This window comes from Scophthalmus maximus, chromosome 10, assembly GCF_022379125.1.
Source record: "Scophthalmus maximus strain ysfricsl-2021 chromosome 10, ASM2237912v1, whole genome shotgun sequence".
Lineage (NCBI taxonomy): Eukaryota > Metazoa > Chordata > Actinopteri > Pleuronectiformes > Scophthalmidae > Scophthalmus > Scophthalmus maximus.
In genome coordinates, this window is record NC_061524.1 from 8,970,817 (window position 1) to 8,994,300 (window position 23,484).

The following is a 23,484-nucleotide window of genomic DNA, read 5'->3' on the forward strand; positions in this document are numbered from 1 at the left end:
ATTGTGTAGAAATTTGTAGGATTATACAAACACAACTCAACAACGTGTGAAATTCAAATGACTCGTGCGATGGTAAAAATGGATTATAAAATGTTTGAATCCTTATATTCTTCTTTAACACATATTGAATGTGTATATTTAAGCTACACTGAATTAGCCTTGAGAAAAAAATAACCTGTTTTGATGAATAGGGCGTTGTACATTTTTGCTTTGACCATCAGATCAGACTGAGGTAGACACGCTACGAGGGTTAACTGAACACACCATCGGGAGAGCTCATACGGGAACTTTACAAACATAGTGCTGCCAGGTTTGTTGAAAACCCCCATTTGGGAAGTCATGATTTTTACGAGCCTTTGTCCATTTTATAACAGAACAGTGGGGATATTTAGACAAACATATATTTATAAAACATAACCACAACCATTAGACGCTTTACAATAGCATTCAATACCTTTATTTATTTTACACATTTTACTTGCCATTAATGATCACATTGTGGCGAGTTACAGATGAGGATAATATGCAACAGTAAAAATGAAAAGTGATGGGTCAAATATTTCAGATAGCAAATAAAGGATTCTCCAACATACAGATGCTGGTCAACCACTCAACAAAAGTCTGTAACCGAGTGTAGTAAGCAATTTGCTAGAGTCATTTTTTTTTTAATCTCAAGCAAATATTAAGAAGTAACAATGATAACTTTGGGAGCTTCGATTTTTAGATGTTTGCACAAACATACAGAATCACCACAAAAAAGCGATGCTCCCCAGTACGCATATTGATCTTTCATTATAAGTTAGAATCAACTTCAACAATACCCTAAAGATAGACACATGAACAATTCATATCTATCATGATTTGAGGTCGAGACCGAACTACATTTCTCCAGCTTGTGATAGGGGGGATAGCGCGTGACGCATCTGGCAACCCTAGCAAGCCTAGCTGGGCCGTTCACGAGGCTTTTCCTTTCTCAGCCAGCACCGTTGCGGCGAGTGAGTGCGTGGCCTGGATGGACTGGTGACATTTGTCGAAATTCACTCGAGTCAGCCCAGTTGGAGTTCCACTAGTACGCCACCAACATGCCGGCGTATTTTCAGCGGCCGGAGAATGCTCTCAAACGAGCGAACGGTGAGTAGAAACGCGGCTTCTCGTCTCACGGACATCACCCGCCGACGCTAACTAGCTAGCCGCCGCTAGCCGACTTCACCCTTCCAACGCCTCGTCGCCCAAAATGCTGAGCTAACTGCTAACGCTAGCTTGAATGGCGGGGAAGCGCTTTCATCCGGCTAGCGTCACTACTCAGCTAACCGGGTTGTCCATTTTATGGCACGTGATTAGAAATACGTGAGAAACTTCACATTGTCTGCAAGCTAGTGTCAGATCAGCAGTTGTGGAACAAAGGCCATGCCTGTTCGGCCAGTGGATTTGGAGAGTTGTCTTCTGTCTATTCAAAAAGAAAAAAAAAAAAAATGCGGTTCTGAGAGGATTGACTCACGATGGATGGATCACGCGTGTGTCCTGTGATCACTGCATCAACGGGGATTGTGTGACAGGATTTCAACTTATCAAAAAATGATTGAACTGTGCAACACATGACAGCTACTCACTAGGCAACGAGCATGGAGCTAATGCCGAGCATCATTACGGGCCTAACCGGTAGCGTTAGCTAACCACGGCATGTAAAGGCTGATTTGGAGTTGATGGAAAAGGGTGCCAGCGGTTTTGTGTCTGACTTAATTTACCGTGGCTTGTTGAACAGAGTTTCTGGAGGTGGGCAAGAAGCAGCCGGCCTTGGACGTTCTGTACGATGTCATCAAGAGCAAGAAACATCGAACATGGCAGAAGATCCACGAGCCCATCATGCTCAAGTACCTGGAGCTCTGCGTGGATCTGCGCAAGAGTCACCTGGCCAAGGAGGGTCTCTACCAGTACAAGAACATCTGCCAGCAGGTGTGCCAGCGGAGATCTGTGGAGTTTGTACAAATCGGGTCGTTGCTTGCACTAGAGACGTGTGGAATTGGTGAATAAACTCCTTCTCTGCTTTCAGGTGAACATCAAGTCTTTGGAGGATGTGGTTAGGGCTTACCTGAAGCTGGCGGAGGAGAAGACAGAGACGGCGAAGGGCGAGTCTCAGCAGATGGTCCTGGACATTGAGGATCTGGACAACATCCAGACTCCAGAAAGGTGAGGTCCTTAATACAGATATTGGTCTGGATATTGATATTCTTGGATGACAGTACATGTGGAATATCATGTGATGAGCAGCGTTGTGTTAAAAGTTATGTGTAAATAAAAGTTGAGCGTGCTGTGACTTCAGTGTGCTCCTGAGCGCTGTGAGTGGAGAAGACACTCAGGATCGTACCGATCGCCTGCTGCTCACTCCCTGGGTGAAGTTCCTGTGGGAGTCCTACCGCCAGTGCCTGGACCTGCTCCGGAACAACTCCAAGGTGGAGCGTCTGTACCATGACATCGCCCAGCAAGGTAGTGAGACTGGCTCGATATCTTAGGAAGTACATTTAGCTCAAATTTCATATTGTCTAAATGAAGCGTTTGTCAAAGGTGCAAAGAGTTTTTGTTAACAAAATATTTGATGTATTTCCATATTGGTGAATGTATTTATGATCATTCGTAAAGAACATTGAAAATTATAAACTCAATCATCTTCAGCATCAAAGGGCAATTCATATTTGGATAGGTCCCAATAGGAAATATACATCTGAAAACAATACAAAAAAAATCATTCAAACTAAAACTCTGCTGTAAATTACATGTTTATTGTCACATCCTTAATGCTGTTAGTAACAACCTGGTCATCTTTTCTGCAGCATTCAAGTTCTGCCTTCAGTACACCCGCAAAGCAGAGTTTCGCAAGCTGTGTGACAACCTGCGTATGCATCTGGGGCAGATCCAGCGCCACCACAACCAGAGCACTGCCATCAACCTGAACAACCCTGAGAGCCAGTCCATGCACCTAGAGACTCGCCTGGTGCAGCTGGACAGTGCCATAAGCATGGAGCTCTGGCAGGTCTGTCCACGTAACACCTAAGCCTTTAACGGATTGAACCAGTGTGATTGCATGTTTTAGCTGAGTTTCTAGAACTCTGACTCTTCAATTATGTTCACTAATGCAGAACATCTAGTTTAAGACTCAATAGATCTTGTTTTGTCTGCTCTACTTGACTTGGTGGTGCACAGGCATATTTGTACTGATGCAGTTATGTTTCTATTTCCAGGAAGCATTCAAGGCTGTTGAAGACATCCATGGCCTGTTTGCGCTTTCAAAGAAGCCTCCCAAACCCCAGCTGATGGCCAACTACTATAACAAGGTGTCTACTGTGTTTTGGAAATCTGGAAATGCTCTTTTCCATGCCTCCACCCTTCACCGGCTCTATCACCTGTCAAGGGAGATGCGCAAGAATCTGACCCAAGATGAAATGCAGAGGTATCTTATTCATTATTTGTAGCGCACAGATTTTTACTCTTGTGGAGACCCAAGAATTAATAATGCTTTCCATCTTCAGGATGTCCACCAGAGTCCTCCTGGCCACACTGTCCATCCCCATCACCCCCGAGCGCACGGATATTGCCCGGTTGCTGGACATGGATGGCATCATTGTGGAGAAACACCGCAGGCTGTCCACGCTCCTGGGCCTCCAGTCTCCACCAACCCGCCAGAGTCTCATCAATGACATGGTACATTATGTGTTTTAGGTTTAAAGATTGCCCATGAACATAATTTTTTTTTAATGTGCACAAAATAGATCTTGATAATAGATCTTTACTTTTGTGAAAAGATTTGTTATAATTGTTTGATAAATCTTTGTTTTAATGTTTGCATTCTAGGTGAGATTTAATTTGCTGCAGTATGTTGTACCTGAAGTGAAAGAACTTTACAACTGGCTTGAGGTTGACTTTCATCCTCTGAAGCTGAGTGGAAGAGTGACCAAGGTAAAGAATCTTGCCCAATCTGTCGAATACCCTTTTTGATAAAGAAAAGATACTGCTACTTTATACATCTAAACACTAACTCTCCCACCAGGTGTTGAACTGGGTGAAAGACCAGTCCGAGAAGGAGTCTGATCTGCAGCATTATGTTCCCCACCTGCAGAGCAACACCATCCTGAGGCTCCTGCAGCAGGTATTTGTTTTGATATATATAATTTTTTTAAATTCTTCTGCAATGCTGTCCTTAATCACCTCTACACTTCAGTGACCGTCATCATTCTCATTATTCTGCATCAATTATTTTAGGTTGCACAGATCTATCAAAGCATTGAGTTCAGCCGTCTGGCCACCCTGGTTCCGTTTGTGGACGCCTTCCAGCTGGAGCGCTCCATTGTGGATGCTGCCCGCCACTGTGACCTACAGGTACGGTCAAGATTAGGAGCGATGCATTAACATGGCTGAGTGTCATTACAGGAATGAGGACTTATGTTGTATTGTATTTTCTTAAGTTAACTTTGCATTTTGTCTTCTAGGTCCGAATAGACCACACCTCTCGAACTCTGAGCTTTGGCTCTGACCTAAACTACTCGACCAAAGAGGACGCTCCGCTTGGCCCTTTCCTACAGAACATGCCTTCAGCGCAGATAAGGAACCAGCTGACTGCCATGTCTGCTTCTCTTGCCAAGGTGGTCCACATAATCAAGCCCGCCTCCATCCTGGTGAGTCTGCCACTTGTACCCTTTTTATACCAAAATATGAATGTGTATGCAGTTATTTTAGACCCACTAAAAAGGCTATTGACTACTTTTGCTTTGCTAGTAGAAAAGTTGGTTTTTGTTTTTCAGAATTTTTGCTTTCAAAGACTTAGTGTCTTTGAAAACAGGGTTAGTAAACAGTAGAAAGCTGGAACCTGAGCCGATAAATTCCTGTGACTATTGTGAATGAATGCCAATTGTGCCCTTACCCACAGAAGACAAAAGCCAGATGTTATTGGGTTGTTTTTTTTGTCCAGTGTGAAAGGGGCTTTACTGAGCTTTCATGTATAGACCCAAAAAGACCGTAGCCACCTGGTCAGTGACCAACATTAACTTTTAAGATAGTTGCTCATAACACTAACTCTGCTACAGTATAGTTTGATTTTTTCAACTGTGAACTACATTTGGATGTTTTTGTCGCTTTCAGACGGAGCGTGAGGAGCAGAACCAGCAGGCCATCGCTGCCTACCTGAAAAATGCGCGCAAGGATCACCAGCGCATCCTGGCTCGTAGACAGACCATTGAGGAGCGTAAGGAGCGCCTGGAGAGCCTGAACATCCAGCGTGAAAAGGAGGAGCTGGAGCAGCGGGAAGCTGAGATGCAGAAAGTCCGCAAGGCTGAAGAGGAGCGTCTGCGCCAGGAGGCCAAAGAGAGGGAGAAGGAGCGCATCATGCAGGAGCATGAGCAGATCAAGAAGAAGACGGTCCGTGAGCGGCTGGAGCAGATCAAGAAGACTGAGCTTGGAGCCAAGGCCTTCAAGGATATTGATATTGAGGTAAAATGTAGCCTATAAACTCATGTTGCTGAAATAGGTTTTAGATGTATTAAGTTTCAAACATGAGAATAACAAATCTTTTTTGTCCAGGACCTGGAGGAGCTGGATCCTGACTTCATCATGGCCAAACAGGTGGAGCAGCTGGAGAAAGAGAAGAAGGAACTTCAGGAGCGTCTGAAGAACCAGGAGAAGAAGGTAACTGAGTGAGACATCAGTGTTGACAATGTCTTAACTAGATGCGAATTATGCACTGATTTATTTATTTCTCTCCAGATTGACTACTTTGAGAGGGCCAAACGTCTTGAGGAGATTCCTCTCATCAAAAAGGCTTATGAGGAGCAGCGCATCAAGGACATGGAACTATGGGAGCTCCAGGAGGAGGACAGGGTAAGATTTAAACGTGCTACAAATTTAAATGTAGGGAATTCAAGACTTTCAAATCAATATCCTCAGTGTAATTATGCTCCTTTTTTTCCTCTCTTGTAGATCAGTAACATGAAAGTTGAACGGGAGAAGGCTCTGGAGCACAAGAAGCGCATGTCTAGGATGATGGAGGACAAAGAAAACTTTTTGTCTAAGATAACCGCTGCTCGTAGCTTCATTTATGAGGTAATTACATTTTATTTGTAAAGGGCCATATCAGATCATGCATTATCTCAGGAACTAAGGTGGAGACCTTACCCCATATTATGGAGAGAAGCCCAACCATTCCCAAAATGAGCAAGGAAGTAATGTCTAGCAGAAACCAGACTGTGCCATCGACCTTGACCGGCCGGATTGAGAGAAGAAGCCATTTAGTCCTTCTATTAACGTAAGCTGAGTACTTGTGACAATGGTTTCATGTTCTTCTGTCTTTCAAGGAAAAACTGAGCACTTTCGAGGACCGTTTGGTGGAGGAAAGGAAGAAGCGTCTGGAAGAAAGGAAGAAGCAGCGCAAAGAGGACCGGCGTAATACTTACTACCGCCAGAAAGAGGAAGAGGCCCAGCGCATCCACGAGGAGCAGCTCAAGAAAGGTAATAAATGTCACGTCGTATGATGAGAAAAGGATACATGAAATGTTGTTAAAGTGGTTGTGTGGATGGAAACGAGCACCACAAGGAGGTACATGGCACTAAATGTTCATTTGACTGGATGGTGAACCTCGACATGACAAAGTGAATAAAATGGACGAGATAATGTTTTATTCAGGAAAACTGTATTATTTTCTGATTTTGGCAGCAATTCCAATTTTTATTTTTTATTTCACTTTTAAGATCAGCAATGTAATTTAGAACATGCATGATTATTATTTTAACCTTTGTCGCAGAGCGTGAAGAGCGTGAACGCGTGGAACAAGAGCAGAGAGAGGAGGAGGAGAGGGAGTACCAGGAGCGCCTGCGCAAGCTCGAGGAGCAGGAGCGTAAGCAGCGTGCGCGCCAGCAGGAGATCGAGGAGCGTGAGCGCCGCCGTGACGAGGAGAAGAAGGGCCCAGCAGAGGAGAAACCCAAGGTACAAATGAGCTTTTATATTCTTAGATTGATGGTCCAAGTCGACAGCTCCATGCTAACATGTAGTAGAGGTTAAAATCACAATTAATTCATACAAGAGTTTATATGATACAGGATCATTTTGGTAATGTGATCCCTTGAATTGAAACATTTGTAAAATACACATTTTTAAATAATCATGAGCCATTTTCAGACATTACAAAATGGCCCAAAAAACAGCAAAATGCTGAACTTCTGAACAGTTTATATATTGTGGAGGATGAAGTATTGAGATTGGTGTAACTGAGCCTAAGTATATTGTTTTGTGGGGAGGGATCCTTGTGTTAATGGCACAATGTGTCTTGATATGTTTTGCCTACACAGGATTGGGCCGAGAAGGAGGAGGGAGGCGGAGGAGGATGGAGGAAGCGCACAGAGGGAGGTGACTCAGAGTGGCGTCGTCCTGTGCCTGACAGGTGTGTGTTGGTAGATCTGCTTAATGCTAAGTTACTCCATTCAACCAGGAGAAGCTTCTCTGAGCAATACCTGTGCTCTCTCTTCCCCTCTAGGGAAGGTGATGAAGACAACAGAGAGGACCGGGAGGCCCCCAGGAGAGGTGAAGCTCTCCGCAGGGGTGGCGATGACAGAGGACCACGCCGGGCCTTTGATGATGACCGAGGCCCACGTCGCGGCGCTGATGATGACCGTCCTCCGCGTAGAGCCTTTGATGATGACCGCGGACCGAGGAGGGGTGGCGATGACGACCGCGGACCGAGGCGTGGCTTTGATGACGACCGCGGTCCCAGGCGTGCCTTTGATGACGATCGCGGTCCCAGGCGTGGCTTTGACGACGATCGCGGTTCAAGGCGTGGCTTTGACGACGATCGCGGTTCAAGGCGTGGCTTTGACGATGACAGAGGTTCTCGTAGAGGCATGGATGACACCTGGGGCTCCAGGCGTGGGGCTGATGATGACTGGGGCCCCAGGAGAGGAGGAGATGATGACAGAGGTGGAAGAAGAGGCATGGATGACGGACCACGTCGCCGTGATGATGATGATGAGGCCAAACCATGGAAACCCTTGAGCAGACCCGGTAAGCCTGTAGCCATCTGCAGATCAGCGATCAATACGTTATCTGCTGAAGAATAGTTTATTTAGCAGTGGGTCTTCTCTGCAACTCTTGGTTCAAACGTCATGTCCTGGTTCAGCTGCAGGTGGCTGGCGTGACCGTGAAAAGGCCCGGGAGGACAGCTGGGGTCCTCCCCGTGGTGGAGCCAAGGATGAGGCAGATGACGGCGAAGGAGAAGAAAAAACCAGCAAAGACCGTGCTCCACAAAGGTGGGCCTGACTGAAAAACTGTGTTCACTGTCGATTATATTTATTTATTGTTTAGATGAACACAGATGGTATTGGAGGAGTTTCTTTTCACTGATCTGTGTCCCTGTTTGTTTCCAGAGAGGAGAGTGTCTGGAGGAGACCGGGTACAGAGGAGCGAAGCGGCTGGAGAGACTCTCGCAAAGAGGGCGACGACAGCCGTGACCGTCGTGAACAGGACGATCGCCGTGTTGACCGCCGCGACAGAGACCAGCGGGAGGAGCGTGAAGTCAGAGCCCCACCCAGAGATAATGATGAGGGTAAGCAGAGCAGGATTTTGGAACGGCATACGTAGTAGAATTCATCTTTTTACCTTTGTGAAGAAGTGATATGATTGAATTCTATTGAAAGATTTTCCTTATTGAAGCAAAAATGTATCTACAGTTCTTATTGAAATACAGCTTATGGTTGATCAAAAACCTTCAGTAACAGTCACCAGGTTTCAAAATGGAAACTCACTTTTAAGTGGGTGTCGCCCTTATTCACCACTCAATTAGGTGCATTGTGGTGAGTGTTGTATTCAGCCAGCAGAGGTCGCTGTTTACCTATTTACTGCAAACAGGAGTTATATTGTGAAATCACCATGACCCACTGAGCATCTTTGTTTCTCCTCAGGAGGCTCTTGGCGACGTGGAGGTGATGAGAAGGAGAAGGAGCGGCCAAAAGAAAGAGAGCGGGAACCCGACCTTGACGCAGAGGGAGAAAAGGGTGCCTGGCGTTCTGACAAAGATATTCCCCGTCGCATCAAGAACGATACGGATGATGACGGCTGGACCACAGTCCGCCGCTGAGCAACAGCCTCTGCATCTAATGGCCTCAGATCATGAGAATTTGGTTGGAAAGAGAGAAAAAAAATTCAGTATCCAGTTAGCCACAGTGGTCAATTAATAGCTACAAGCTTCTGATACTCATGTGCGTTATTCCTTTTTGAAATTAAATATTTGTAGACAGTAGCTTTCCTGGGAATTGTTTCCTATTATCTTTATTTTGACTTTCAGCTGTTCAGAACCAGAGGCTCACCATCACCTGAAGTCGACCAATGGGCTAGTGCACTTAGAACCCATGCAAACCATCAATCTGAACACAACTGCCCCCAGTGGTCAGGAGTGTTACTAGCCATCATGACAATTTCAACTGATTCAACCTGCGTCAACTTTCAATGCAAACTCAGTGTATCACCAAATGCCTCTTTTGAACAATTAACACACTAAATATTGTCATGGTACAAATCTACAACTCTTGTAACGGCAACAGTCACCTGCTTCAGTCATATCTGCTCTTCCTCTAATGTGTCAGATGCTTTTTAATGAACTAGTGGAATCTCCCATTTTGATGTGCTCTCCAGTTCTCATTGGTCGTGCTCATTATCCGGCGTGTGCTTCTATCCCGCTGCCGTCGGTGGTGTTATCAGAGCAGGTTGCATGTGTTCAGGTAAAGCCTTTATTAATAAAGATGTTTGCTCACCAACCACATGTTCATCTGAAGTGCTTGTTTCACACTGTCACAAATAGATTACAATACAATCACAGTTTTCTGTCACTTGAAATGGTGGTTCATGACACGGGGGTTGAAGGATAAATCTGACGTGTGTTTGTGTCCGAGAGTGAGAGCCACTATGAATGTTGCATCTATAATAAGGAAAACTACTTGCATGTAACCTGTCAATCATTTCTTCTTCAAATGATCACAACCCAGGAAATGTTGGGAATCACTACCTTCAGAAAAGCTAGTGCATGTTATTAGTGAACTATCTGAGGTGGTGGTAGGTTGTGTACACTGAAGCTCCAGAAGCAACCTTATAGAAACTGACCGCTGTTTTGGAACAATGTATCACGCTGTACCGTTGTGTGACCACTAGAGGTCGGTAAAGCACCACGGAGAGGCCTGACAACGCCTCACCGTGTGTGGAAGCGTGTCGGTGAAGTAACTCTAAAACTCCAGAAAAAATATTAAACATACAGCCAGTGATCAGTGTTGTGACAGTTAACAAACCACTATCATGACCTGGGAGTTTTTAAAATAGAAAAAAAAGAAGAAAAAACTTGACCAAAACAGAACTTAATTTTCTTGGAAAATTGTGTACCGAAGAAAAAATGCCTTTGAATTACACTTCACCGGATCGATTTATAGCTACGAAGTGCTTTAATATTTACTATCGCATAATTATGATAATGATGTAGCTCACGGTTAAAACACTGATATTTACTAGACTGTATTATATTACAAAATAAAAGCCTTCACCTTACAAAATAAGCTGATTAAGCAAGTTCAAATAAAACTCCAGGTGACTGCTCTCATTGTTGATGACAGAATATTTTCTGAATTTTTAAAATGTCAGATCGGCCGTTTTTATTTATTATTTGGCTGCCAATGCTTTACTTTGTATTTTACTCTACAGAGCCGTAAACAACCCGCCTAAATAAACGTGCTGGATTACAAGTAAGCGATAACAGTAATAATAATGATAATAATAATAATCAGACCTTTCTTCTATTTCGATCTAGTATTCCTTCAAAAGGAAAATTGAATTTCCCGGCGTCATGGTCACCTTATATGAAATATTCCCTTAAAACAAAAAAAAGCTAAATAAATAAAAAAATAAGTAAAATATATTTCAGAGATACTTATAGGTGGAAAACTCAGTTTTCAGAGATGCATCAGTTAATTTATCAACCGCCTCGTGACGGGTAGTGTGTAGTCATACTTGTGTGTACAGGCCCTCGGTGCGCGGCCATGGCTGCAGCTTTGTGCTGCTGCTCTCCAGTCACTGACACACGCACGCGCACGCACACGCGGGTGACAGCTCCACTAAACACCTGAGCATTTAGCCCTCGATAACTCTGAATAGCTGTGACACAGCGACTCGGTGGAGGTGTTCAGTGGATCCTGAAGACTGTCACTCTTCACGCCGCGTCCTCCTCGGTTGACAAAAGCTCTAAATCTTGGCTCAAGCGCGTTTGTGTCTCCCAGGCGACATCCCATCAGGCAGTTCACCTCATCCCGCCTGCAAAGAACCTGGAGACGAATGGAAACGAGAACGAAACCAGAACGATTCCGAAATCCAGTTAGAAAAACCCAGACCAGGAACAAAAGTGAGGAGTAAAATGAAGGCAGGCTGGTGGCGATGGTGATAAATAATATACATCAGTGCTCATCTGATGTTTGCCCAACATTGTTGTGCATAATTAAAAGGAATCACTTGCTTGAACTAACACACACACTCACACACACACATACACACACGCACACACACTCACACTAGCACCCATTTTAAAAAATCCGTTTGAACCTGCCATAGGCCTTAAATACAAATAAACAGGCCACCTTCAGCTTTTCTACTGCTTCACTTGAGTGTGTTAAATGTCCTGGAGATATGTGTGCGTGAGTGGGCCCGTGTGTGCGCGCGTGTGTGTGTGCGCGCACGTGCGCACTTGTGCGCGCGCGGGGGGCTCCTCTCTGGGCGAATCCGTTCCGTGGTGCGCGGTTCGAGTCCGCCTCTCCGCGCCCCTGCTTCCCATTGACGCACTTTTTAAGCGTCGTCCTCTTCTCCACCTTAAGGCGAGCAGCAGCAGCAGCAGCAGCAGCAGCAGCGGCGGCGACCAATCACCATGCCATTACAGCCTTCAGAGGAAGCTGTTTATGGGACTGCAGCGCTAATTAGGCTCATGAACTAACAAATCTGCCTGCACGAACCCGGCGAGGAAAACGATCACATCCATGGATTAGTCTGGGAGTAGCCGAGCACTTTTTATTCCTGGCTTCCTCGGCGCTACACTGCCTTTCCCCCCCCCCCCAACTTGTTTTTACTGCGCAGAAACTTTCCCCCTTTTCTTGGGTGTGGAGTATTTTTTAAGCGAGAGCGCCTCGACGACTTTCTCTTAAACTGGGGAACCTGGACTATCAGACCATGTTCCAACCGACACCCAAGAGGTGTTTCACTATAGAGTCTTTGGTGGCGAAGGATAATCCCGTACCGGCGTCCCGCTCCGAGGAGCCCATCAGGCCGGCGGCTCTCAGCTATGCAAACTCCGGACAGATGAACCCCTTTCTGAACGGCTTTCACTCCGGCGGCAGGGGCGTCTACTCTAACCCGGACTTGGTGTTCGCCGAGGCGGTCTCTCATCAGCAGAACTCCGTCCCGGTGCATTCGGTGGCCCCGCCGCACGCCCTGGCCGCTCACCCGCTTTCCTCGTCGCACAGTCCGCACCCTCTTTTCGCCAGCCAGCAAAGGGACCCTTCAACTTTCTACCCCTGGTTATTACACAGATATAGGTACTTGGGCCACAGATTTCAAGGTAAGTGACCAGAGTCCTTCGATTTTGGTTCACTTTTACGCACGAAACACGCCGAGCGGCTGCAGAGTGAGGACATCATTTTCCTCCGTCAGCACAGAGAGCATCAGGCTGTAAATTGGATTAAAATCGTGAGCATATGTAGCCGACCCGTTTTCAAACTAATCGACTCCAATCCTCGGGCCAAAAACAGACACTTATTTAAAGGGTTATTTCGCTTAAAGTGACCCAGTGACACATTTCTTCATTTAGAAGGAAGTAGAACAATCTCGAGTAAAGAGATGATTGTTGCCTTTGGTGCTTGAAGTGTCTGTTGGTGGCTAAGAAAAAAAAAAGAGCACTGGCAAATTTGACATGATTGTACACTGTTAGTCTGCAGGTTATTTATAGCATCTGATCCACATTCATGCGTAAAAACGAACAGAACAAAAAGCATCACGTCGCTTTGCGGTTTACTTTGATTATAATTATTTAATATTTTAACTGCAAAGAGACATTTTTGTTTTGTTTCAAAGGAGAAAAAATATAAAACAATTTTGGTGGTGAATTGAGTTGCCCACTGCTAATTCTCCAAGGCTGATGATGTAGGTCATATCTGGGCAAAATTTTTAATTGTCTTAACTAAATTGACTTTGCCCCTGCAACGTTTCCAGACTGTCAGATAATTCGTTTATTATTTTCTGCCTGAGGTTGCGCATTTTATAGGATTTCATTGTTATTATCTTTTTTTGTTTTTTTTCCCTGACAAAATGAAGCTAATTCATCATATTCACACGAATTAATTCTGAATTTATTTCTTGTGTTTTGGGGTTTTTTTTGCCTGCTGTTTATTCGAACGTCTCCACGCTGTTTACACTTTACCTGCGATTCTGTTTACAAAGGCTGTTTTGGAGTTAATTGAATTAGGCCCGTGGATTATACCTCCGCTTTGTCTTGTTTCCCTCTGTCCTTTATGCGGGAGGGCCGCAGACGAACAAAGTCCGTAATAGATAATAATTTAAACAGATACATTATCTTCTCTTATTGACGTGATGTCCAGCGTCTCCCTCAGACATTATCACCATGCGTATTTGCAGTTTTGCTCTCAGTGCCCTATTGTTCCAGTAGTTGTGCGCATGCAGGCCCTGCTGCTTGTTATGCCATGTTAATCTCTTGTGTTAAAAAATAAATACATAATAATAAATGAATCCAAATTATAATGGAGGGAGGGGGGAAAAGACGGATCCTGACAGACCCCCGTTTTGTGCTCGTCTCCAGGTAATGAAACGAGTCCAGAGAGCTTCCTTTTGCACAACGCGCTGGCCAGAAAGCCCAAAAGAATCCGGACAGCCTTCTCCCCCTCGCAACTCCTGCGGCTCGAACACGCGTTCGAGAAAAACCATTACGTGGTGGGAGCAGAGAGAAAACAGCTCGCCCACAGCCTTAGCCTCACAGAAACTCAGGTAAGAAACACCTCACGTCTTTTTAAATTAGGATTTCACCTGCGAGCAGCAGCAGCAGCAGCAAATGCTCTTATTTCCTTTTCTTTTTTTTTAAAATTCGAATTGCTGCTTCCCAGCGTGTTGTTTGATGTTTTTGGCCATAAGACCAGGCCCACTTGCATTTTATAGTCCTTTTTATTGTGATCATAAAACGATATTTTGTCGAACACTTTGTGTTATTTTAGTCGTGTGGTTTTTTTTGTTTTCTCTTCCTGAACGTTGCACCGTGCGTCATGAGCCTTTCAAATATTCAGACCAATATAACAAAAAACCGCATAAAAATAAAGAGAAGCAGCATAATTTGAGAAGAACAATAATTTTAAATTATCAGCTACAGAATTGTTAACACACACACACACACACACACACACCAGGTTCCGTGAACGCACGTTGTCAATGGGAGACAGAGGCTTTTCTGTTGGATCCAATCCACCGTCATTGTATCGGCCTAACCTCGTTTCAGGAGGGGTTGAATTACTTTGTTTTGGGGGGGGGGGAGAGAATGTTGCCTTTCAAAATGGAGGGCAAATTAACCAGCTAACCATTTTATGGGGTAGGCGACACAAAGAGCGAGGCGGGTTCAGTGAATTCCCTCCTGCCATCTTCGAGGTGCCTGTTGGAGCCCGTCCGCCGCCGTCTTTTGTCCGCCGCGTCCTGCCTCGGACGGCGCGGGGCCTTTCTGACAAATCAGCCGTCGCCCACTTCAATTAGCCCACTGAAGGCTTGTTAAATGCACCTCAGTAGCCGTTTAGGCGCTAAAGGGGCCGCGGGTTGACAAAAAGCACGCGGACCAGACAATTTATCGATTTCGATGTTGTTAATCCCCCACGGCACCTTTCATCATCAGAGCTGCGGTCGACCGAGAGGAGCGCGTGGACGAGATGTCCTTTATTTCTTTCACATGTAGGTTCTAGACAAGCTGAAATACTCCTATTATTGTTATTGTTATTATTAGTATTATAGTTATTGTTGTTGTTGTGGAAAAAACTAGACCCTGTGAAGCGTCAAAAGTTGTTGTTTTTCTGAATCAGAGCCTATAAATCACTCAAATGTGCAGCTCTTTGCCTTTAATTCGGATGGATGGTAACTTGCTCAGTTGTATTTATTTTTTGAACAGAGATGACGGACATTTTATTGGCTGAGGTCATTCTTTTGTGCCATAAATTAATATTATATATCAGGGACTAATTTGATTATTTTTAAATGTGTGGATTTGTTCTTGACTGAGAATACAGTGGACCTCTGTTTGCTGTGGTGGTTTTAATTGTTGTGCTCTATAATCCTCAACAGTTAGCACTTTTGACTTCCACTGTCTGTGTGCTTGCATCCAGCCCTGCTGCGTCCGGGCAACGTGTCTCTTTTACGCGTGGTACATTGCACAGGCCGATCGCGATTTATCTCTTGGTGACACTGATCCTGTTTATTTCTGTCTCTTCTCCTCTTCTCCCTCTTTCCCTCTCCAGGTAAAAGTGTGGTTTCAGAATCGGAGGACGAAGTTCAAGCGACAGAAGTTGGAGGAGGAGGGCTCGGAGTCTCAGCAGAAGAAGAAAGGTTCGCATCACATAAACCGGTGGAGACTGGCGACAAAGCAGTCGAGCCCGGAGGAAATTGATGTCACTTCGGACGATTAAAAAAAAAAAAAAGGGGGAAAAAAAAAAAGACAAGACTATATAATCGTCTGTGTGAAGGATGGACATGGATACAGGATGCCGTGTGAGAGACTATGAGAGGGTAAAAAGCCAATGTCACATTTCAGATCTCCGGAGATCGGCAGCTGAGGGTGAGAGAAACCCGACTGGTGGCACTGATGTCACCACGTGGGTCTGTCAGTCCGAATGACCCGGGACAGAGTGACTGACAGCGGCTCAGTCCACCTGCCTGCGCCCTTCCACGCACCGACCACCACCACTGCACCCCCCCCCCCCCCCCCCCCCCCCCGCCCCATCCATCTTCAACCTCCAATTATTATTTTTCTCCAATTCATTTTGGACGTTTGCACTTCTGAAGTTTTTTTTTTTTAATATAAAAAAAACGTTTCCACCCAAGATACCAAAACACCAAAACTGCTTTTGTAAAACTTGAATTGCATGATATAGTTTTTTTTTCTCTTCCCGCTAGTCGTTTTTAATTTGACAACTTTTTTTTCCTCAAACCAAGAAAAGAAAAAAAGGATCCGTTTTGTTTTAGACTCTATTTTCAAACTGAGAGATGTCGTGCTTCTTCCTTTTTACAAAGTGTGCCGTCTTTAATTAATGATTCTCGTGTAAAAGTGATTGTGAAAAAAACATATGAAGTAGCGGTGCTGCGTTATAGTGACTTTTTTTTTTCTTTTTAAAGAAAAGAGAAACAGAAAGTTGAATTTCGGTTGAAAAAAAAAAAAAATCTAAAAAGTGAACCAGACCACGGATAGAAGTAGGGAAGGTATCAGGACATTCCTTTAACCTAAAGCTTTACCAATGTGTCGCCGCGGCCCCACGCAGCCCCCGTCACGACTGGACCCTCCAGTGAAAGTTGCCACGAAGGACTTAAAAGCAAGAATTGAGGACAACAACAACAACAACAACAACAACAACAACGAACAAAAGACAAACTTCAAGCACTGAGCGTATTCCATGTACAGACATGCTAAAAGTTAATGTTTCTGTTGACCCCCCCCCCCACCCTTTTACAGAATGTACATATTTTTTGTGTTTGTGTTAAGTTTGCTACAATTTTAACACAAAGTATACTTCCAAGAAGTATGTAATTGTCAATATTTTGTCAATAAAGTTTTATCAATATGTGGCGCGCAGTAGCGGTAAAGACTTTTGATTTTACGCGGCAGCTGATTGGAGGCCTCCGATAAAATTAGCGAGATGGACTTTCATCTTTATATTTCATATCGAGCGGGACAGAATGTGGACGCAGGGAGGTTTTTTTTGTTTGTTGTTGTTTTGTTTTTGCTGATGTGGCGTTGAGAAAGCGGAGTTTGGTTCCAGAACGCGGAGGAGAAACGCCGCAGCCTGTAATCTGCTGCCCGCTGCTCGGCAGTTGTTTCTCAGGCACGAATGGACGGCGTCAGGTTGTTTTTCTTTCTATTTCAGAGGGGCTGCAAGCCTCTGCTCCTGCTGCAGCTACAAAGAGTCTCCACGAGCTTTTGTGGAGGTGCAAATCAGTTTGGGCAATTATCATGCGAGTAATATGAGGGAGGGGGGGGGGGGGGGGGGGGGGGGGGGGGGGGGGGGGGGGGGGGGGGGGGGGGGGGGGGGGGGGGGGGGGGGGAGCATTGCCCAGTGGTCCACTTTAATCTCTTAATCCACGGATCCAAGGGGGCTCGGTTGGACATAATTTAGTACAATCTGACTACCCCTCACGACGCGATAAGGGAAGGTTGCAGTGTGCCGCAAAATGGGATCTTTGTTTAAAATCTTGTCTTGTGGGCTCCATCCTCCTGCAAGCTGCTGCTTCGGACTGAACGGGAGCATCATACACAGGACTTCTTTAGGAGCCTTTAGGCTAAACAGAAAAGAAAGAGAGAGAGAGAGAGAGAGAGAGAGAGAGCTGCTATTTACAGAAGGAAATGATTCCCTATTTACACACAAACAACAAAACAATGAGCACACGCAGCTCCGTTTTGAAATCAGACAGATTTAAAAACTGGATCATGTTTTGTTTTTTTCTCCCTGTACAAGACCAACTTCAGTGTTTTCTGGTGCAAGGTGCATGTTTTGGTTTTATTGTTTCATAAACTAAAAACAGCTGTTTTTTTGTGGTTTGGGTATTTTTTTTAATGTATTTTTTCTGTGTTATTGTGGGGGGGGGGGGGGGGGGGGGGGGGATTCTTAATCGGCCCAGAGATTATAACAGCAATAAAAATCTTTAGAGAATACCATTAGCTTTTGGAAAGAAAAAAAAAAAAAACCTAAACTAAAAGCTTTATTACAGACCCAGCTTTGAAATAGGGGGGATTAGAGGCCTGAAAGGGTCCCACAATAGTTAGAAGAAAAGGTTTCATGCTAATGAGGTTAATGCCCTTTGTATCTCCGGACTCCACAACTTCATTACTCCTATCTCGGGCAACACCGAGCGGCTCAGAGCTCCACAATCCACTCGAGCTTTTCCCTTCCCTGCCTATAAAGAAGGATTTGATAGCGGTCCTGTTCAAACTAGATAATTATATCTTTTCAAGTTGGAATTAAGATAAAGAAAGTGCAGTGGAGGCGGTGAGCCTTGATCCGCCGCAAACAAATTTGGCGCATTCTCTCTCTCCCCCTCTCCCCCTTGCGCCCTCCGTGCGCCCGCACGGCCACTCAGGAGACGCGCTCCTCATTAGAGCCTTGGCACCGCTTGATTCACTCGAACACGTTGGATTTTAACCTGCAAATATTTCTCTTTAAAAACGGCTGTCCCCCTTTTCATTGAAAAAAAAACCCCATATACGCACGTAAGAATTTATTACAGGTTGAATAAAAAAGTAAAAGCCAATCATTTATATATTTTCTCAACTCATAAATTAAGCTACAACAGGCTACACCTTATTTTGAAGGCACCCATCAAAAAATTCCATATAGATAACAATAACATTGGAGAGTCATTTTATATTTTCAAATTTTCTATAAAAACAGTGCACACCGCTTCAATCAAAATTAGGGGCACTTTTTTTTAATGATCGGAAACAAATTGCATATTTGTTCCTGATATTTTTGTTACAATTTTGCGCGTTAAAAATGTTTTTTTCTCCCTGTTCACATTAAAGCACGATCAAGCGAAATTAGAGACTAAAGTCCCATGAATTTAATTGGTTTGGACAGAATTCAGACACAGTGTGTGTGTGTGTGTGTGTGAGAGAGAGAAGTGGGCCCTCACACACACACACACACACACACACACCCTTCCTCCAGACTCCCGTGCTGTGCGTCAAGGGCCACGGCTGCGGGGACCTCTGGTGACCCGCTTATCTAAACGTATGAGCCGCTCCGCCGCGACCCGCGCCGGGGCCCAACGCGCCATAAGAACCGTCGCATGCATCCAGAACAGTCGGATTCTCCCCGAAATGTTCGCGACCGAGCCGGGCCTTCTCCGTTTCTCCGGACCGGACTCCCGCTGCATGAGAGAGACACTTAGCCTGCGACGTGAAATGATTATCCGCCATTGAAAAGAGGAGTCGGTTCCTATCAAGTGACCCCACTGACCCACGGCGTCTGATCTGCAATTAGTAGACCTCATCACGTCCGCCGACACCGCCCGTGTGGACGAGGCCGCGCCTTAGTGCCCCGAGTCAATAATTGATCGGGAGAAGTGTCTCTCACAGAGGATGTTCCTCGGAGAGCTCGGCCACACGCTGTCTGCGGACACTGGCTGGTTTTATTCCAGGCAGCATCTCGCCTGGGCTGGGGGGGGGGCTGGGGCACCTGTAGGCCGCGGGCGACGTCAGGACTTCAACTCGATCTGTCCTGTTTCACAAATTGCCTCCTGAAATTGATCCTTGAAACGGGAGAATGAACCCCGCGCGATTCCCTTGGCCTTGACATAAGGTGCAGCGACAAATATACAAGGCTAATGAGCAATTACCATACAATCACCCTTCAAATAGCTTACATAATAATAAATTAAACATCGCAGCCTCGGATTCAGTTTCTCCCTTTATTATTAATAAACGAGGGAGGAGCGTCCGCAGCCGCGATGTGCCTCTGACGATTATGTTTTCCAAAATGCAGCGAATTTCCAATTCGCCATCGGCCGCAGTGAGCACGGACCGACTCGGACTGACTCACTGCTCCACTGACTTTGTGTCTGTCTGCCGCACGGACACGACTGCGCAGCCGCAGAAGAATAACTCATCATATCACACGTTCTGTTTATTGTCGTGGATTTAAATCGATTTCTGATTGAAGGTTTTGACGGAGATGGAGGCGTTTCAAGTGCAGGGTCACACACACACACACACACACACACACACACACACACCCATTGCTGAAACTTATGGCTGAATTGGGCTACACACAGTATAATCTAGTCAATATATTGTGTAAAATACACAACAATGAATTTACACAACTATATTTTTATTATAAAAAAGTGGCATTAGTATGTAAAGTTACATTTGGATCCAGTTATTCATTCTGCTGCACGTGCCCCCCCCCCCCCCCCCTTTCTTTACTTACAATAGATGAATGCATAGCTGAGTTACAGCCTGTAGACACACACACTTAAAGAGCCTGGCACCCAAGTGTGGTTGTGAGTCGGACGGGGCCAAGAGCCACATTACAAGCGGCCCTGACACGCCCGACGCAGAGCGAGGCTCTGCTGCTCCACTGCCCATGTTCACCGAGGTCACCGCACAGACAACACACGACCAATGTTGTCAGTCCTACAACTGACAAACGGCCATTTCACCATGAAATGTTCATCGAGAGCTGCTCGTGATTCAGAAACACTAAACTCCCCCCCCCCCCCCCCCCCCCCCCCCCCCCCCCCCCCCCCCCCCCCCCCCCCCTCCACCCTCCACCTGCACAGACGTCTCTTTCTCCTTCCGCCAGGCTTCTCTTTTGGCCTCCCTCCCGTAGTGCCCCCGCACAGACACCTCCAGCATCTGCCTGAACTCGGCCTGCTCCGCTCCGCTCCGAGCCGTGACCACACTGCACAGGCTCGGCTCAGTTCAAGGAAGCCGCAGAAGGTTTACTGCCTTTAATAGCTGTTTTCCCCCCTCGTATTATCATTCATCGGATTTAGCAGTAAACACCTATTTGCAGTGCATTAATATTCTCGTGGCCTGCTGAAATGCCATAGATTCCTAGCATGTGTTTACTTTGATGATGGGGGGGGGGGTTTCGCCTGTAATGTGATGCAGTTTCATTTGCATATAAGTGTTTCCCCCTCACTCACCACGCTATATGAGGTGAGCAGACGTCGACCCCCTGTCCTCTGAAGTTCCAACGCTGCAAACATTTTATAGGTTGTATCTGCAACCAGCAATCCCCTCAGCGCACTAATGTGTAACATATGGCGGACTGTACACCTGATAAAATACCTCAGGGGCCCTGCAGTTTGGAAAATCCTCAATTCGCTCTCTAAATAAAACAAACAATGGCCTCACTAAATATATCACATGTGCCCGCTGAACTATTTTGCGTCTCTTGACCTGCCAGTCCCCTCCCTCACCATCAGCAGGTCTGTGTGCTTTGCATGGCCACGGTCAGCAGGTACTTTTGAAAATAACACCACAGATTCTACAGCCTCTCACATGTGGCTGAGTGCAGCTTGCTGGAGCTACACCGCTCTCGTGTCAAACCCACACGAAGGCCGCTAGCTCTCCTGTCCGAGTCTCGTCCCTTCAGGTGATTGCATCCAATGGAATTAGCCTCACATTTTAAAGCTGGTGTCCCAGTCCACTGTCCTTCTCCAGTTTCAGCTCTGTCAAATGTGGCTACAATTAGAGCTGAAGTGGAATATAGCTGCGTGTCGTGCAGGGCGTTGAGCAGACAGGTGAAATTGTGGGCACCTGTTCTTCTGTCCCTGCTCTGCTCTTCCATGTGAACTTCACTATGTCTCCCCCTCTTGGTAGCTGAGAGGGAGAGAAATCTGCCCCCCCCCCCCCAAAAAAGAACATGAAATATCAAGTTTCTGTTGGCTGCGTCTGACAACAGTTGAGTGCTTAGTGTCTGGAAAGTGAGGCGCTATGAAATACTAGTGGCGGACTTTTTGGACAGGGCCCTGAGTGCACTCGGATAATGGATTGTGCATCGCTTTTCCTTTTTCATCGTGAGAGTCAACTGAGCTGGTGACACATTTAAAATGTAATTTTAGATGTTTGGATTTTTTCATTAAAAATAGGTGTTGAAAAAAGTGAAGCATTAAACTGGAAGTACATTCTATTCATCATCCAGATATTATGATTATTGTGACAATTGATCTATTCATGTGACTTTTACAGAAAACTACTAATTTTATAATGTAAAGGAAGAACCACTAGACTTTAAAAAAAATAATAGTTAGTTTTGGTGCAGCATGTTTTCGTGTAATTGATTACAAAGTACAATGCCATCAGCATGCACAGTTTTTTGCCCCATATTTACACTGAACAAGGGTAAAAAGGGAATGGTGACCAGTAACACAGCACTCATAGCCACATCTATTTGCCACAGCCCCGGCCATGGATCTTTAAAATAAAATAATGCAACACGGATTTATATAAATAGCACAAAACACCATATATCAATAAGTGGTGCTATTTTGCTATTTTCATAAACACATTTTGTATTTGATAAGCAAAACTATGACATTAATCAACAACAAGATTGGAGATGATGAAATACATATTTTATGTGTATTGACAGGAAATATCTCAAAAGACTAAGACACATTTGCACATAACAACAACTTGCAAAAGTTTAAAGTATTGAATGGCACTTAAGGTAATTTTTATTCTTTAATTTTCCCCAGGATTTTTTCCCCTTCACACATTTCTCCTAGTAACTATGTAACAGACAACATCCATGACACACCAGTGAGGATTCCCCGATCCTTATGGTGAGTCGCGAAGTTTCCGCGGCTCCGCAGCCTCATGCAGCGTCTCCATGAACGCTGACCAAACTCTTAACGCCAGCTCTCATTAGCTTTTCATGTAACACTCAAGTTATTTGTGGCATGGACACAAAGCTGTGCCAATTCTCTGGTCAGTGCTGTCATAACACCTCATCCCCTCCCCTCAACGCACGCTTGAAGTTGGTTTTAACATGACTAACATGCACAAACAATATTTTCTGTGGGGGTTGTGTGTGAGTCTAGAATGTGCGCACATGGATTTGTGGGTAGCTGGTGGGTATCTCTGCATTCTCTGCTCTTCCCAGTGGAAAAATGCTACAATGCTCTGGGATGTTGCTAAAAAACCCTTTGATTGTGTGCTCAGCACAAACACCTTAACTAAAGAAGTGTTTTTGTCCCATGAGCCCGACGACTGACGGCTGCAACTCCAGCTGAGATGAAACATAAGTTGAATACAAAACATGGAAGTAATATAGAGAAAAGGGGGCAGGGGTTCTTGAATTCCCTGTCGTAAAAAAAGAAAGAAGTGCAGCCATGTGTTTGAAATGTGTTGCAGGGTAAAATACAATGTGCTGATGTGTGTGACATCTAAACACTGACATGTTTAAGCAATGTGGGAAGAGAAGAGAAGGTGTCTAGTCATTTGTTTCTGAGCATAGATGTGGGGTTTCTGTACAACTGCTCGGAAAGCTGGAGCACTGCTTGACAGGCGGTGTAAATGATTGGTGGTAGTAATTCAGGTTGTGACATCTATTATGGGCCAAAGAACACCTCAGCACCTCCACGGAGAAACAAACCCAAATTGTACATGCTAATCATTCACTCCCATTCACTCATAATGTTCCTCCTGCACATTGCAGAGCTTAGCC

General features: G+C 45.2%; 2 protein-coding genes across 3 annotated transcripts; both read left to right on the plus strand.

The window, feature by feature from the left end:
- Nucleotides 1-956: 956 nt before the first annotated feature.
- On the plus strand, nucleotides 957-9,786 carry eif3s10 (eukaryotic translation initiation factor 3, subunit 10 (theta)). The gene is made up of 22 exons (XM_035605081.2): nucleotides 957-1,131; nucleotides 1,763-1,953; nucleotides 2,051-2,187; nucleotides 2,321-2,484; nucleotides 2,829-3,028; nucleotides 3,237-3,445; nucleotides 3,525-3,696; nucleotides 3,847-3,951; nucleotides 4,043-4,141; nucleotides 4,255-4,371; nucleotides 4,482-4,667; nucleotides 5,131-5,478; nucleotides 5,569-5,673; nucleotides 5,752-5,865; nucleotides 5,965-6,087; nucleotides 6,339-6,492; nucleotides 6,786-6,967; nucleotides 7,330-7,421; nucleotides 7,515-8,038; nucleotides 8,154-8,283; nucleotides 8,401-8,579; nucleotides 8,935-9,786. Exons 1-22 carry the CDS (start codon nucleotides 1,083-1,085, stop codon nucleotides 9,108-9,110), a joined length of 3,756 nt encoding a protein of 1,251 aa, XP_035460974.2. The 5' UTR covers nucleotides 957-1,082; the 3' UTR covers nucleotides 9,111-9,786.
- A 2,018-nt stretch (nucleotides 9,787-11,804) lies between these two features.
- Nucleotides 11,805-16,879, plus strand: emx2 (empty spiracles homeobox 2). 2 transcript variants are annotated; one of them, XM_035605113.2, is made up of 4 exons: nucleotides 11,805-12,614; nucleotides 13,869-14,053; nucleotides 15,556-15,643; nucleotides 15,849-16,879. In XM_035605113.2, exons 1-4 carry the CDS (start codon nucleotides 12,227-12,229, stop codon nucleotides 15,929-15,931), a joined length of 744 nt encoding a protein of 247 aa, XP_035461006.1. In that variant the 5' UTR covers nucleotides 11,805-12,226; the 3' UTR covers nucleotides 15,932-16,879. The 2 variants fall into 2 exon arrangements, with proteins under 2 accessions (XP_035461006.1, XP_035461007.1); XM_035605114.2 differs by lacking the exon at nucleotides 15,849-16,879 and having other exon boundaries at nucleotides 11,809-12,614; nucleotides 15,556-15,751.
- The last annotated feature ends 6,605 nt before the right edge of the window (nucleotides 16,880-23,484 follow it).